Source organism: Orycteropus afer, unplaced genomic scaffold (assembly GCF_000298275.1).
Source record: "Orycteropus afer afer isolate SDZICR_OR568_19922 unplaced genomic scaffold, OryAfe1.0 scaffold00365, whole genome shotgun sequence".
Lineage (NCBI taxonomy): Eukaryota > Metazoa > Chordata > Mammalia > Tubulidentata > Orycteropodidae > Orycteropus > Orycteropus afer.
This window is the reverse complement of record NW_006921952.1, coordinates 2,794,581-2,811,347: the sequence shown is the minus strand read 5'-3', so window position 1 is coordinate 2,811,347 and position 16,767 is coordinate 2,794,581. Positions and strand designations below refer to the sequence as shown.

The window sequence follows — 16,767 nt, the reverse complement described above, 5'->3', positions numbered from 1 at the left end:
TAAATTTTGGTCAATGACATGAGACAAAGTATATGTGAACTGCTGTATGAAAAGTGAATTTACTCTGTAAATCTTCACCCAAATTCTAATTAAAAAAAAAAAAAAAAGATATATTCTGAGGTACAATGCTGTCAGTGATAGGATAATAAATTCAAATGTATGCACCATCCACCAAAGCCAAAGATGAGGAAATTGGAGATTTTTACCAACTTCTGCAGTCTGAAATTGACCGAACATGCAATCAAGATGTGTTGATTATCCCTGGTCATTGGAATGCAAAAGTTGGAAACGAAGAATCACTGATAGTTGGAAAATATGGCATCGGTGATAGAAATGATGCTGGAGATCACATGATATAGTTTTGCAAGACCAATGTCTTACTCATTGCAAATACCTTTGTTCAGCAATACAAACAATGACTATACACGTGGACTTCACCAGATAGAGTACACAGGAATCACATTGACTACATGTGTGGAAAGAGGCGATGGAGAAGCTCACTATCTTCAGCCAAAACAAAGTTAGTAGCTGACTGTGGAACTGACCAGCAGTAGCTCATATGCAATTTCAAGTTGAAGCTGAAGACAATTAAAAGAAGTCTATGAGAGCCAAAATATGGCCTTGATTATATCCCTCCAGAATTTAGAGACCACCTGAAGAATAGATTTGATTCATGGAACACCAGTGACTGAAAATCAGAGGAATTGTGGGATGACATCAAGAACATCATCCATGATGAGAGCAAGAGGTTATTAAAAAGACAGGAAAGGAAGAAGAGACCAAAATGGATGTTAGAAGAGACTCTGCAACTTGCCCTTGAATGAAGAGTAGCTAAAGCAAAGGGAAGAAATGACAAGATAAAAGAGCTGAACAGAAGATTTCAAAGAGCAGCTCGAGAAGACAAAGTCAATTATTATAATGAAATGTGCAAACACCTTGACTTAGAAAACCAAAAGTGAGGAACATGCCTCAGCCTGTCTCAAGCTGAAAGAACTGAAGAAAAAATTCAAGCCTCAAGTTGCAATATTGAAAGATTTTATGGGCAAAATACTGAATGATACATGAAGTATCAAAAGAAGATGGAAGGAATACACAGAATCACTATACCAAAAAGAATTGGTAGATGATCATCCATTTTGGGAGATGGCATATAATCAGGAACCAATGATATTGAATGAAGAAGTTGAAGCTGTACTGAAGGAATTGGTGAAAAACAAGGTTCTGGAAATTGATGGAATACCCATTGAGATGTTTCAACAAATTGATGCTGTGCTGGAGGCACTCCCTCGAATATGGCGAGAGACTTGGAAGACAGGTTCCTGGCCAACTGACTAGAAGAGATCCATATTTGTACCCCTTCCAAAGAAAGGTGATTTCACAGAATGTGGAAATTATCCAACAATATCATGGATATCAGATACAAGTAAAATCTAATTGAAGATAATTCATAAATGGTTGCAGCAGTATATTGATAGAGAACTTCCGGAAATGCAAACTGGATTCAGAAGGGGATGTGGAATGAGGGATATCATAGCTGATGTCAGATGGATCTTGGCTTAAAGCAAAGAATACCAGAAAGATGTTTACTTGCATTTTATTGACTATGCAAAGGCATTTGATTGTGTGGATCATAACATATTATGGATAGTATTGAGAAGAATGGGAATTCCAGAACACTTAATTGTACTCATGAGGAACCTGTCTGTAGACCAGGAGGCTGTCATTTGAACAGAGCAAGGGGATCCTGCATGGTTTAAAATCAGGAAGGGTGTCCAGGTTGTATCCTTTCACCATACTTATTCAATCTGTATGCTCAGAAAATAATTTGAGAAGCTGGACTATATGAAGAGGAACGTGGCATCAGGATTGGGGGAAGCCTCATTAACAACCTGAGAGACACAGATGACACACGTTTGCTTGTTGAAAGTAACAATGACTTTGAGCACTTACTGATGAAGGTTAAAGACTACAGTCTGTAGAATGGGTTATACCTCAATATAAGAAAACAAAAATCCTCACAACTGGACCAGTAAGCAGCATCATGATAGAAAAGATTGAAGTTTTCAAAGACTTAATATTACTTGCTTTTACAATCAACACCAATGGAAGCAGCAGTCAAGATATCAAAAAACGTATTGCCTTGGGAAAATCTGTTGCAAAACATCTCTTTCAAGTGCTGAAGAGCAAAGATATCTCCTTGAAGGCTAGGATATGCCTAACCCAAGCTATAGTATTTTCAGTCGCCTTATATATACATGTGAGAGCTGGACAACGAATAAAGAAGACTGAAGAAGAGTTGGTGCTTTTGAGTTGTGGTGCTGGCGAAGAATGCTAACAGTACCGTGGACTGGTAAAAGAACTGACAATTCTGTCCTGGATGAAGTGCAGCCGAATGCTCCTTGGAAGTGAGAATGGACAGATTTTGTCTCACCTCCTTTAGTCATGATCTTAGAAGGTACCATTCAGTGGAGAAGAATGTTATGCTTGGTAAAGTGGAGAGTTTACAAAAGAGGGGAAGGCCCTCAACAAGATGGCTGCAGTAGTGGGCTCAGGTATAGTAGGGATCATGAGACTGGCACAAGACTGGGCAGTGTTTCCTTCTGTGGTACATGGGGTCACTATGAGTCAGAGGCCACCCGAAGGCACATAACAACAATAACTATACACACACACACAGACATGCATATGCACACATATATATTCACATTTCTATAGCACATAGAAATATGTATGTAGATATACTGTCTTCCAAACTTATATATGGTCATGGATGTTGTCCTGTTTGCCTATCCATACCTGATTATCTTGTCTGTCTATGTTTGTCACTATTGGGATTTATTTTCATTGTGGATTTAAAAAAAAATCTCCTGCATGCTTGACCATGAGATAAATAAACTGTTGAAACCTTCCTTAATGCTTAAAAATATTTAAAAAAATTAAAAAAAATTAATTTGTGTAATTATTATGGAAGGTTTCAACAGTTCATTTATCTTGTGTTCAAGCAGACAGGAAATTTAGTGAGTGTCCTCCTGTAAGGAGCTTTGATAGTACAGTGGTTAAGGCATTTGGCTACAGACTGAAAGGTCGGTGGTTTGAATCTGCCAGCCGCTTTATAGAAGAAAGATAAGGTGATCTGATTACGTAAAGATTTGCAGTCTTGGAAACCCAGTGGGGGTTGCTGTGAGTCAGAAACAATTTGTTGGCCGTGGGTTTGGAGTTTTGGTCTTCTGCCTTACAGAAAACCCATTCTGTTTATTGAATGTATTTCTTTTTCTTAGATTTTATTCAGAGGTTAGATCTAGTAATCTCTTAAAATGCTTTAGGCTGCAAGTAACATCATGTGGCATAAGCCATAGGAAAGTTATTATCTTACACATGAGTGGGTTCTTTAATTCAGTACTTTGGCATGGTTAAGCACACAGGCCCTTTCCATTCTCTGCCTTGTCATCCTCAACATGTTAGTGACATTTAGTGCTGGTCCAATAAAGATGGTGATGCCAAGGAAATGGTGTGGCATTCTTTTGAGAATCTACTTTTATTAATGACAAAACCTTTCTGCCAGTGAACAAACTCCTCTCAAGCTGTAGGATCAGGTCGTATGTTCACTGCCAAGGGGAGGGGAACCGTGGAGATTGTCTTGAACAAGTCAGGTTCATCTCTGTTGCTAGGGCTGAACTGGAGAAGCAGTTACTTTGCCTGAGCACAAGGCCGAGTGATGAGAGCAAGGAAGCAGAATGCCCGGATAAAATTGGGCCTGTGCTAGCAAGGAATAAAAATGGTAGAAGGAAGAGGGGAGTGCTGGAGGCATTGGATGCCACCAACCAGGCCTTTTCTTTTCTAGTTTAACTTACCATTGGAAATCGAAGTGTGTTCCGGAGAACAGGTTTAAGGGATTTCCAATTTCAAGTTCTTAGCCCTCACCCCTAACTTGAAACCTCAGACCACACATGCATTCTCTAACATTCAACCAGTGTCTCAGACGTCATGGTATCAGAAAGGTATGAACTGTTGGAAATGAACAAATTAATTTAAATAATTATTAGACATTTATTTGTATTGGGCATTAATAAAAGCACACCAGCCATATGGAATTAGACTGTTGCCACGGGTGTGGATGTGCATACTTCTAGACTTGCTCCTATTCTGATGTGCTTGTGAGCTGGGGCGAGTCTCTTGTATCACTGGGTCTCACTGCCTTTGGCCATGAAGTAAGGAACTGAGATTGAATAACCCAGAATGCCTCTTTCACTGTCAAATTATATCCTTCTGTGACTTGTTGCAAACATAAAAAGGGTTCCTGAGTAGCCAAAATACACCAGGTCATGAAGGATTGAAATTTTGGCAAGATGTAATGCTTTTTTTTTTTTAAATCAGATCTTGTGACAGACTTTCTCTAACTGCCTGTAGCTAAGGTTAATTCAGTGTGTTCAGGTTCTCTCTTACTGTATAATGGAAGTCTCTCTATTCGCTGCTCCACAGTTTATTTTTTTCCTTGCCATCTCTGATCAGTAGCTGCCAGCAGGCTTTGTGGAGGTCAGTGGCATCTTTTTTGCATGTGACTGGCAGGTGGCACTTTTGAAGTACTGCACACTTTGTCTTCCTTCTGGCACTTAGTGTCGTCTTAGTTCTTGGCAGGGTGCAGGGGAGAGGATCAAGCAGCCCAAGTGTTTCTCCCAGACTGACGTTCATCTTGGTATTCATCTTCCCTGCCAAGGAGCGGGTGCAGAAGGTGTAATTAAGGAACTGACAGCGCTCCTTCCTTGTGGCAGAAGCCTATCCCATTGTCACTGTTGCTCTTTCATTATGCTGCTGTTTACCGCCTAGTGGCAGTCATTCTAGAAGGATTTCTCCTCTCGTAAGCCTGTTAGCTTACCTTTGAAAACTGCAGGTTTGAAATGGAATTTCTTAGCACACCAAAGGATTTTCTGTCTGATGCAATCAAAATTTTACCTGTTTCCCCTACCCCCCTTACTTGCAAGTTTCTCTTAAGACTGGTTTCTTGTTGAATTTTCTCTCTGGTATTCACTGTTTCAGTTTTTAGAGATCCTTCTTTATCCTGAGCCTATTGCCCACGTTTCTGACCTTGAAAACACTTCTTGGGTTACTAGGACCAGACGTTCTGGTGTATGATTGTTTGGGGAGTATTTTCTTTGGTAGGCTGCGGGTCAAAAGAGCTGTTAGCCATTTTGAAATGGTTGATTTTTGAGGCCACCCAGAGAGATGCCATGGCTGCCTTGCTGCTACAGTGTAGTTACTCTGCAGCAGGTCTAGTGTCCTTATCCTCATCTTCCACCCAGAGGAGTCAGGAGGGCAAGAGTTCTGCTCTAGGGAGCCAGTGTTTCTGCGGTGGCAGCTGACAAGTCCTGGTGACTTTTGAGCTGGGTAGTAACATAATTCAGATGACTTTGTAGGCTGTGCCTATTACAATGTGTGTGCAGGAAGGGGAGAATGAAGGTCTTGGGGCAAAGTGAAGTTGGGGCAGCTTAGAATTGGAATTGGTTGGAATGGAGAACAAGCAGAAGGTCCAAGCAGAAGGTCTGGGTCGTGTTAGCCAAGAACGTCGTAAGGCAGAGTCTGTGGCGGCTGGCCCTGTCCTGTCGTGGTATAGCCAGGCTGTCTCAGCTGTGCAGCCGTGGTGACTGTCACACAGACGGGAGCAGGGTTCTTCTGGATACATAGCTGGACACCATCTGTTTCGTTGCCACCTAATTGTTCCATTTCCTTGCAGGTTCGAATCCTCCTCGCATGCCATCAGTATGAGTGCCTATTTGCGAGAACAGAGAAGGGAGCTCTATAGTCGGAGTGGAGAACTCCAAGGTGGGTGATTTGAACTTCTTGGGAAGAATTCATTTTCTGGAGGGAGATCTAAAGCTTTTATAGCATGTGTGTTTGTGGCCTGCCTTTATAGGCTCCTTGAAGATAACACAGATTTAAAGATTGGACAATCTGTTTCTTCTATCATTTTCCAGCACCTGTGGCCAAGCAGCTAAAATTTTTCCTGTGGCCACAGGATTTATCGACCTGCCACCATTCATGTGGGAGCTCAAAGCAGAGGAGAGATGAGGTCCCACTCTTCTTGCTTCAAAGTAGCAATGCCAAGTGCAGTCACAGGCCAGGAGAACACCAATCTTCCGTGGCTGCCACTGTTACTTTGAATGATTATTTTTGATGCCTTTCAGAATATGCAGGAGTATCTTGAGATTTGGAATAGGGCAAATACAGCTTCTGGCATTATTTAAATGGAAGAGAGATGCCTCAAAATAGTATGATCCAATCAATGTGACTTTGATACACAGAATATTTGATACACACGTATGGTTATAAAGAGTTTTAGTCTGCAGAAGCAAATACTTAGAAAATAAATTATATGGTTATATGAAAAAGCAATTAAATCAATAACTTTCTTTTCTAACAGAAAGGATACTAATCATGGAAATGTATTTAAGAAAGATTTGTTGAAGGCTCACTAAGTGTAAAATGTTATTGTTGGCATTGGAGGAATGGAAGTGCAGAACAAAAAAATAAAAGAGCCTTCAAAGCCACTTATAAAAGTAAAGTGCACACATGTGTGTATATGTGTAAACATCAGTACCAACACCAGGAAGTTAATGCTGACAACTAAGTGAACAGTGTGTATTGGATGGCTCAAGGACTTGACAGAAGAGAATCATCATTTACATTTTCCTAGAGCTTGAGGCTTTCTCCATGTGGGGTAGGTGGGATGACTTTTACTGTCTCTGACATACGAGGGGCACTGGGAACATTTTGCAGTGGCTGACCTACACAACTAAATATTTATTTTGTAAGACTCATCAGCTATGACTTAAAGACCTTGCCTGGTCATTGTTTCTTTCATCTTCATTATGAGTGTAAATGCTCATCGTGTTTCTCAGGTATCGTTCTGTGTGCTCAGATTTATGTCACAATGGTAGCTCCACAGCTCGTACATGTAGTTACCAGAAGTGATAGCATTGGGGCGTTGGCAGAGATGTTAGGGGAAGGAGAAGGGGCTACTGTCTCAGTTGTCTGGTTATTTAGGTATGTAAAGTCAGTGGAAAACTACAGCTTCCCATTCCAGCACATGACTACTAATGGCTCAGACCCTTCAGGAATGAAGGCTTGGGTCATCAAAAGAACCATGACCAGCTGAGGTACTTACTAAAGGCTAAGGGAATATGGAATGAGTGGTGGAAGAAGGCAGTTCTAAATATCAGCTCTAACCATGTGACCAGCTGCAGAAATGAGAGCTGTAATTGTTTTGAGTATTTCTTTCTTGTTTTTTATACATGAATGTGTATATGTATATGTGTATGTATACACACGCACACACGTCAAATATCTTTGTTTCCTACCCTCCCTTATTCCATTACTTACAATAAAAATAGATGTAAATGAGGCTAGTGCATTTTTGGTTGTACGCATATTGGTTACATCATGTTAGCCACAAGTAGGACTTTATGATTGTCTTTATTTAGAGACTAAGTGTGGTTTAAGAAGATGTGTATGGGTGTTGTGATAGTTAAGGTTACATGTCAGCTTGGCTCGACCATGATTCTTAGTGGTTTGGCAGATATTATGTAATCATCCTCTGTGTGTGAGCCGATGTGAGCAGCCAGTCAATTGAAAGAGGAGTTTCCTTGGGGGTGTGGCCTGCATCCAATATATGTGGATCTTCTGGCAAAGTTCCCCCTCTCTTGATCCTGAATCTGACTTGTCACTCTCTGACTTCTTGGTCTTGAGATGTGGGCCAGCAGCCTATCATCTGACCTTCAGATTTTGAGATTTGCCAGCTTCCGCACACGCGACAGCAGCCTTCTGCCTGACCTGCCAATTTAGGGTTCGTCAGCTCCTGCAACCATATGAATCAGGAGAAGCCGCCAGCCTCCTGCTTAACCCATGAGCTTTGGAGTTGCCAGTCTCTACAACTACATGAGCCACTTCCTTGAAATAAATCTTTCTGTACCTGCAAGGAAATGGAACAATTAGGTGGCAACTTAAACAGATGGTGTCCAGCTATGTATCCAGAAGAGCCCAGCTCCAGTCTGTGTGACGGTCACCATGGCTCCACAGCTAAGACATCCTGGCTATACCATGACAGGACAGGGACAGGTGCCACAGCCTTTGCCTTATGATGTCCTTGGCTAACATGACCTGGATCGAATAAATGCTTCCCTGGTTTGGGTCTTCTAGAGAACCCAGCCTAAGACAGATACCAACATTTTATTCAGTATCAAATGTTGTCATATGCTCTAGAATACACAAAATGTGCATCTCAGAGTCTTGAAGTACAGAGAGCAGCTGGAATTGGAACAAATGAAGGAGTGACCCTGTCTGGTCAGGCCGGGAGTGAAGGGGAGAGTGGAACAGGCTCTAGCAGGCAGCTGCCCTGCAGAGAGTGTGGGGCTGCCAAACACGCGATGATGTGGTGTTAACAGAGCACATGTTCCAGTGGGATTTAGGATTATACTTGACAGCTGCTCATGGGAGTAGACTGTTACTGAGAGCAAGAGTGATCCTCCGTAATCACGGTGTGCTGACTCTGATTTCTCTTCCGGGTTGGTTAACAGGTCGTTTACATTTGCCTCCATAATTTCTCTGTGCCTGACTTGGAGTATATACATTTCCTTTAATGGAGACAAAGCCTTTCATTTGACACTTAGAGATGAAAAAGTAGACCGTGTAATTACTGGAACAGCAATACCACCTGCCACTCACTCACAAACATAATTAGTCGACAAGGGTAAATAAATAATACTAGATTCTTCCTAGGAAGAGGAGGGAGCATTCCGCTGTAGCCATGCAGGACACTTTTCAGCTCCCCCAGTGGTCTGTGAGCTCTTGAGAGACAGGGTGGCATAGCAGTGAAGGGTGAGGTCTGAAGCCCTGCAGATCATCATGAAGACACAGCTACTTTAAAGTGTGGATGAGAAGGTTGGGGGCAGGGTGATGAAGTAAATGGGGGAGAAATAACGAGACTGTGGACACAACTTGAGGAACAGAACCTGTGTCCTGACTACTACGTCTTGAAACTGTGGAATGGGAGAGGGTTTTGCAAAAAAAAAAAAAAAAAAAAGTTTAGATACTGGGGCCATTAAAGCCATCATTAGCTCCATGGCTCTCCATTACATGTCATGTTTTGGGAGAAGTCAAAGCTACACATAGATTTATTTTTGTTCTTTGGTGCAGTGGCTAAAGTGCTCAGCTACTAACCAGAAAGTCTGCAGATCAAATCCATCAGCCACTTCAGGGAAGATGGATGTGGCAGTGAGTATCCCTCAAGATTACAGCCTGGAAACCCTGTGGGGCAGTTCTGCTCTGTCCTATCGGGTCGCTGTGAGTTGGAATTGACATGATGGCAGTGAGGATTGGCTTTTGTTGTTTGATAGATATATGTAAGCTTTACTAAGGAGCTCTGGTAGCGCAGTGCCTAAGGCATTTGACTGCTAACCAGAAGGCTGGCGGTTCAAACCCACCAGCCACTCCTCGGAAGGAAGGTTGGGCAATCTACTTCCATAGTGATACGGCCTCGGAAACCCAAGGAGGGATCGCTATGAGTCGAGTCTGACTCGACGGCACATAACAATAATAACAACAAGCTTTACTAAGTGGAAATGTTGCCCTTGATTTGCCTGGCCTAAGACAATGCTGCTGTGTATTTGAAAACATTTTAAAATCCAACTAAGTTAAAAAAGAGTTTTATTTTTTGATGATGATTAAGTGAGAAACCTTTGTAACCTAAGTAGGAACTTCCCCATCCTCCAAAAAGTTATTGGAAATTTGGAACTTTGAAAAAATAATTGTTGTACTTACTAGTGTTCAGGAAGCTGGGAGGGAGGATTATCTTGAGTTACTAGGGGGAGCTAGTTAGCAGACACGTCGTGTTCTTGACAGTGAGTCAACAGTAATGTAGCTCAGCTGACATGTCACATGCTTGGCAAAAGACTTAGATCAAGTGACTGATCTTTGTAGAAGTTTGATAGTGCATTTGAGAGCAAAAGTTTTTCTGAAGAATGCGTTTTAACATTTCAGTATGAAAAAAGGGGGTGAAATACCTATTTCCTACTATAAATGGCAGTCCTTTTTCATTTATTCTATTAATCTGCTGGTGGAAGGGCCACAGTGAGATCTGCACTTCAGCTTTATCTTTGAAAAGCTCTCATTGAATACTTCAGTCAAATCATAAGAGACTAGTGCAAAACTTTTGTCTCTTCCGTTAATGCCACATAGCCACAGGCTTTACTTCCCATGGTGTGCTCACAGGGTCAACTTTTCCTTCTGTTGCAGGGGAGCGGCAAAGAAATCCACCCAAAATACCATCAAAGTAATATTCAAAAGCTCAAATTTTACAAAAGGTAGTTCCTGCCAACGTTTTCAATTTATCACGTAATTAAACATGTTAGCCAACTGAACAACACAAGGGGAAAATTGTAAAATGAAACTTCTCTGGTGTCATCCCCCATCTCAGCTGGTTTTCACTGTATGGTGCAGAAGGCTCGTTACATAGTCTGCTGTTGGCAAATGGGCTGGGGAGGTGGGGGTGCCCTTTCAGCGTGTGCAGGATAGCAGGTGGAGGTCTAACTTGTGGTCGTGTCTACGTTAATCATAGACTTCCTGTTTTTCAAAGTCTCTCTACTCCTTCGCTTTATTGCTCAGACAGCCGAGTTGTACAATGTGAAAGATACTCGTTTTAATGAACAATTAGCTCAAATATAGCATCTCAGGTTTAACATACAGTTCCTTAGGAGAATAAGATAATTTATGGATCCATTATCTCAGGAGGGTTAAGAAAAATGAAAAACACTCTACTTGTGACCAGAATAAGCTGCTAGGTAAATCAGTCCCACCCTGCTAGTCCCATTCTAGCAGATGAAAAAATAGAGCTGGTCTAGTTATCAATCCTGACTACCACAGTGGAGGACATTGTGAGTGTAAAGTTAGATGTCCAAGCTCTTGACAAATTAAAGTAGCTGTACGTGAGAGAATGGAAGGCAGACTGGGCAATCTACTTCCCTAAAGATTTACTGCCTTGGAAACCCAGAGGGGGTCACTATGAGTTGGGATCAAATCGACGGCAGTGAGTTTGGTTTTTTGATACATGAGAGAAAGATGTTGTGGCAGTTGGCTTGTGTAAGATTTACAGCCTTGGAAACCCTATGAGGCAGTTCTACTGGTCCTCTAGGGTCGAAATAGACTTTTTTTTTTTTTTTAAAATAATTGATTTAAATTAAAATACTGATTTTAAAAGTTGATCCTTGTTTAAATAGGAGTACTGCCCCTACTTTCTTAGCTCTCATGTTCTCCTCAAATCACCCCAATCTCATTGCCCCATTGTAGTGGCTCTTATCAAGGTCATCAGTGGCCTCAGTCTTGCTAGATACACCATTTGCTTTTCTGCTTCCTCTCACTTGATCATTAGCAACTGTTTTCCTTTGCTTCTCTCCTGTGAGTCTTCTGAAGTCCCTCTTGGCGTGCCTCAAGGCCTGGGTCTAGGGTGTCTGTTGTGCTCACTCTCTGCGCTCTTCCTCCGTGATCCCAGGTGGGACGACTTCCTATCTGCCTCCCCTGCCACCTCTCACGGTTGCTTCCTGACCTCCTCTGATCCCAGGTCCTGGAATTAAATACAGCATAGTTTTTACTTTCTTCATACTGCTTTCTATAATATGCACTTCTCTAGTTTATTTGTCACTTGTTTCTTTTCTGCACTTCCCTTGACCTAGATCAAGCCTTACTCATGGAGCTGTCCCGTGCCTAGGATAGAGTGGGGCTTGTGTCAGGCACTTCAAGAAACGTGTGATGAGGATTCCATCTTCAGGATGACCTTGTTTTTAGGAACAAACCTGCTTATTTGAGAAGCCCTGGTGGAAGCTTTGATAAACAGAGTGAGAGTCTGTGATTTGTTTTCTGACATTTTTAAGGATAATAAAACTCAAGAACAAGCAGAGTATGTTAATTCTCGTTGATCCAGGAAGAAAAGTACGCTCAGTTTTGATTACGATTTCTTTTCTGTCTTGGGGCTACTTAGTACTTCTGCTTGTACTCAATGCTACTACCTTTAGAATGCCGTTTTTATTCCCTTTAGTTTAATGAGTGGGATTTCTATGGCCCTGACATTAAAATCTCCTGTAAAGCTCCAAGCACTTGAGAATTGACTTCTCTAAGAGGATTTGCTTTGCATAGAATTATGGACATAATGGGCATCAGGGAAAACTGGGCTCTTATGGCTGACCTGACCTGAATTTTCTGAGTTTCTCTCTCTCTAATGGGTTGGTGGTGACTGGGGTTATGAGTACTTAAGGACAGCATGTGTAATTAATCTGTTTGGAGAAGCCTTGCCTTAGGTAAGGCCATATTTGAAATAGATCACCGATGACTTGATGGTCCTTTTGCAGAAGGATTTATCATAAGAATCTCTTACATAGCAGAGGGTTGAAGGTTGGCCCTGATTGACAGGCACATTCCCAGGGACATTTTGGCTGATCAGAGGCACACTGTGAAGAAGAGCCGTTTTGCATCGAAACCCCATCATACTTTCTTCCATGAGTTAAAATAGAAGCCATGCTTGTAAAGCTTCGTGTTGGGTGATTTGATTAGAAACTTCTCTGTAGCCTTTTAAATGTTGCTTAATGACTTTTTTTCATAACTGTATAACAGTATGCAGGGAACATGGGGGAAAAAAGTAGATTTTTCCCTGAAAATTGCATATAATAATTTCAAAATAACCTTAATCTCTCCTAGTTATATCTTATGTTTTAGGCTGTAAAGGGTGTATAAAAAATTGATTTTTATTGTATATTTATATTCTTGCTTTTTTTTTTTTTTTAAATGATCTTAAATGTAACATTGCTTTACAATGAAATTAAAATAGAAATTTTATAAATGCAAAATTTTTAAAACTGTCCCTAGGAAGTTGTGATTAATACATAGACTGCACCCAGGTCCCACACAGACTATTGCATTTATTTTGAATCATTTAGAAAATAAAAATATTCTTATACTGAGTTTGTTACTACATGGACTATCTGTTAATTTATGTGGTAAGGAGATTTATTTTAAAATGTTCTCTGTGTGTAGATCTGTTTATACGAAATGGGTTTAATGTTAAAATAACTCTAATTCCTACCAGTGGGCTTGACAAGAGTGCCGCTTGCCAGAGAAGGGACCTTGTGAACACAAACTAGCCACCACGAAGCGTATTGGGTACAACCTGTGAACCTGTTCTGAGGAACACAGCTCCTTGGTCATCACTCAGAACCAGTTTGGGGCATATCGCCTTATTTTTAAAAAATTGTATTCTGTTATTCATTCATCCATACAGACAAGGAAAAGAAAATACTGTATTTAGAGTTTAAAAGTGAACCAAAAATATTGCTAATTACATGGATATTTTCAACTTGCAAAAATTTTATAAGCCTGACACTTAATATACGAAGTTCTGGGGGCACAGTGATTTAAGTGCTCGACTCTTAACTGAGAGTTTGGCAGGTGAAACCCACCAACTGCTCTGCATGAGAGAGGTGTGGCAGTCTGCTTCTGTAAAGATTGCAGACTTGAAAACCCTGTGGGGCAGTTCTGCTCTGTCCTGTAGGGTTGCTGTGAGTTGGAATTGACTCGACGGCTTTTTTTTTTTTTTTTTAATGCTTAACATATGTGTCTGTTTCTTCATGTATATTATATTTCAATTAAAAGTTTCTTAAAAAGTATGAAAAATAACAACAGCAAAAACTTACGATGCAATAGGACAATTTAAAAGTTACCTTGTCCAATGTTATTCATCACTGTGTTCACATCAGTGTTCTTTTCTTTTTCTTTTCTTTTTTAAATTAAGCTAAGAATAACCACTTTGCTTACTGTTTTGATTCTCTAGGGCTGCTCCAACAAAAATACCACAAATGGATGGCTTGAACAAACAGGGATTTATTCTCTTATAGTTTAGGAGGCTAGAAGTCTGAATTCAGAGTGCCAAACTCTGGGGCTGGGTGAAAGCCCCTCGACCTCGGGTTTCAGCTCTGCCTCTTGCTCCTGGCCCACTGAAGCTAGAGGCATCTCTTCACTCTGCCAGCTGCTGGCTGCTGAGGCTGACAAACCTAAGGTCAACAAGTAAAATGGCACAGTCCCAAGATTATCAAACAGCATGGCATGGCAGGCTGCTAGTTTAAGTTCAGAGATAGTTCCAAGATCGGCACACAACATGGCAGACTGCTCACTGATGACTTGGCCAAATGCAGAAGCCAAGTGTGCCAAAAAGCTAGTGCCCTTTCTCAAAGCTGTCTTCTCATATACTGGAAGCAGATCACATCCCTAAGATTGCTCCAGTAGGTTCCGCCATGGAGTTGTTTACCAGTCTCATCGTGGGGAATACTACATCCAGCTGCCCAGCCATTCAATCACGCCCAGCTGAGTTGACATACAACTTAACTACCACACTCACTTTCTTGGGATTTCTTGAGGGCTGTAAAAAATTGTATCTTTGGTAACTCCAGTAGTCTATGTAACAACCAGGTCTGGCTTGAGTGTTTTTCAGAAAATGTTGTTGCTGTTGTTAGGTGCCGTCAAGTAGTCTCTGACTCATAGCAACCCTGTGCACAGCAGAACGAATCACTGCCTGGTCCTGAGCCAGCTCCATGATTCTTGCTATATACTTGAGCCCATCACTGCTGCCACCATGTCAGTCCATCTTGTTGAGGGCCTGCCCCTCTTCCATTGACCCTCCACCTTACATGACGTCCTTCTCCAGAGAATGATACCTTCTGACAACATGACCAAAGTAGGTGAGACGAAGTCTGGCCATTCTTGCCTCCAAGGAGCACTCTAGCTGCACTTCTTCCAGGACAGACCTGTTAGTTCTTTTAGCAGTCCACGGTACTTTCAGCATTCTTCGCCAGCACTACAGCTCAAAAGCATCAATTCTTCTTTGGTCTTCTTCATTATCTTAGAAAATAGAGACCACAAATGTTTTTGGCATACAGTGAAGAAAGTAGTAATTAGCCCCTGATGATGATCCTAAGTAACAAGTTTATCATTAATTAACCCAGTATTTTTCATAACACAATTTTTTTTTTCTTTCCATATTAATTTTGAGGCCTTTCAGGAATACTAATAGAGATTACCTTATCCGAAGTGACCTGTTATCAAAACTTACAAGTGATTGATGTGAATGTATGTATAGTGTGATGTGTGGAAGATAAAGCAGATTTTAACGCTAGAAAATGCTTCAGAACTCACAGAACCTAATGCCTTTCAAATGTGTTTTTCAGTCACAGTACACTTTCTTCTGTTGGAGGCCTATCCTGCAACTCAGTATAGGATGTGAGTTTAAGTGGGGGTGGTATGACTAAGTGCAGTAGGGGCCAGAGTCCAAATGCTTAGTTCTTCGTGCTCCATCTGACCCTCTCCCCTCTGTCTGGATAGCACCTGAAGCACCGTGATAAACGCCAGAGACTCCCAGGGGCAGACTCCTGCATATATAGGAACTTGATGGGGGAGAGAGATGGCATTACAGATTTGTGGGGAAAGGGCAGACTGTTCTGTAAAAGCATGGCCAGACAATTGGTTACCCATATAGAAAAAAAGGAAAGAGTGGATTTGTACCTCGTGTCATTTTGGGAAATAAATTTTTGATGGGATAAGAACTCAAATGAGAAAGATCAAACCTATTGACAAAACCAAAAAAACAAACTCACTGCCATCGAGTTGTTTCTGGACTCATAGTGACCCCCATTGGGTTTCCGAGGCTGTAAATCTTTACAGAAGTAGATCACCCAGTCAGTCCTTCCGCGGAGCAGCTGGTGGATTTGAACCGCTGACCTTCCAGTTAGCAGTCAAATGCTTTATCTACCGTGCCACCAGAGCTCAGGTTATATGAGTTCTGAAACATTTTCATATCAGAATTGTTTTGATAGCAAAACATCTGTACAGAAGCTAGGTATCCATTGCCTGATGGATGGATCCATGAGGTGGGTGGGTATAGCCACACAGTGGACTATCACACAGCAGTGGAAATTATGGGCCTCTGCTGTATGCTAACGTGGTTGAATCTTGAAAGCAGTGACATTGACCGCATCTGGTCTGATTTCTTTGTATGAAGGTCAGGAACAGGCCAAGCCTAATCATCCCTCATCCAGCACGTGTCCTGTGTGATAAACTCAGGAAAGAGCTCCGCGGAGCGTGGAGGAGGATGTGGTGAGAGAAAGGAGCTCCTGAGCTTTCCAGGGTCTGTGTCTTAACCTGGTCGGGAAGTGCTGTTGTTTGCTTCATTAGCCTTATGAAAGCTCTACACGCACTATACGCACTTTTAAAATGTAGTATACATCTCATAAAAGCACAAATAGAGACAATTTAAAATGTAAAGAACCCTCTTAAGGCTCCAGAGACACCACCACATGTGTAGCCCATTGCTCCATGTACAAGGCTAGACCAAATGGGGAGTTCTGTGACAGCTGCGGTGGTTCTTTGGCTTACCCCATTCTGGTGAAGCCCAGACCCATGCCAGTGCTGGGACCTGCCGCTGCACTAGTGCTTAAACAGTTCACTAGAAGACCTCCCACCTCACCTCTTCCTTCCTCCCCTTTACCTGCTACTATCTGGGATGCCAGAGAACCCCAAGCCACTGCCCCCTGAGTCGATGCCAACTCATAGTAACTCTGGAGGGCAGAGAAGAACTGCCCATAGGGTTTCCAAGGCTGTACATCTTTACAGAAACAGACTGCCTCCTCTTGATCCCACAGAGTGGCTGGTGGGTTTGAGCCACTGACTTTTTGGTTAGCAGCC

At 41.8% G+C, this 16,767-nt stretch overlaps 1 protein-coding gene across 1 annotated transcript in view; it reads left to right on the top strand.

Annotated features, from left to right (window-relative positions):
- The window catches only part of EXOC4 (exocyst complex component 4), a 1,013,282-nt gene that overhangs the window by 298,040 nt on the left and 698,475 nt on the right, over positions 1-16,767 (top strand). The window contains exon 8 of the mRNA XM_007952929.1: positions 5,729-5,817. Within this exon, the coding sequence (XP_007951120.1) occupies positions 5,729-5,817 (89 nt within the window). The remainder of the gene's footprint in view (positions 1-5,728; positions 5,818-16,767) is intronic.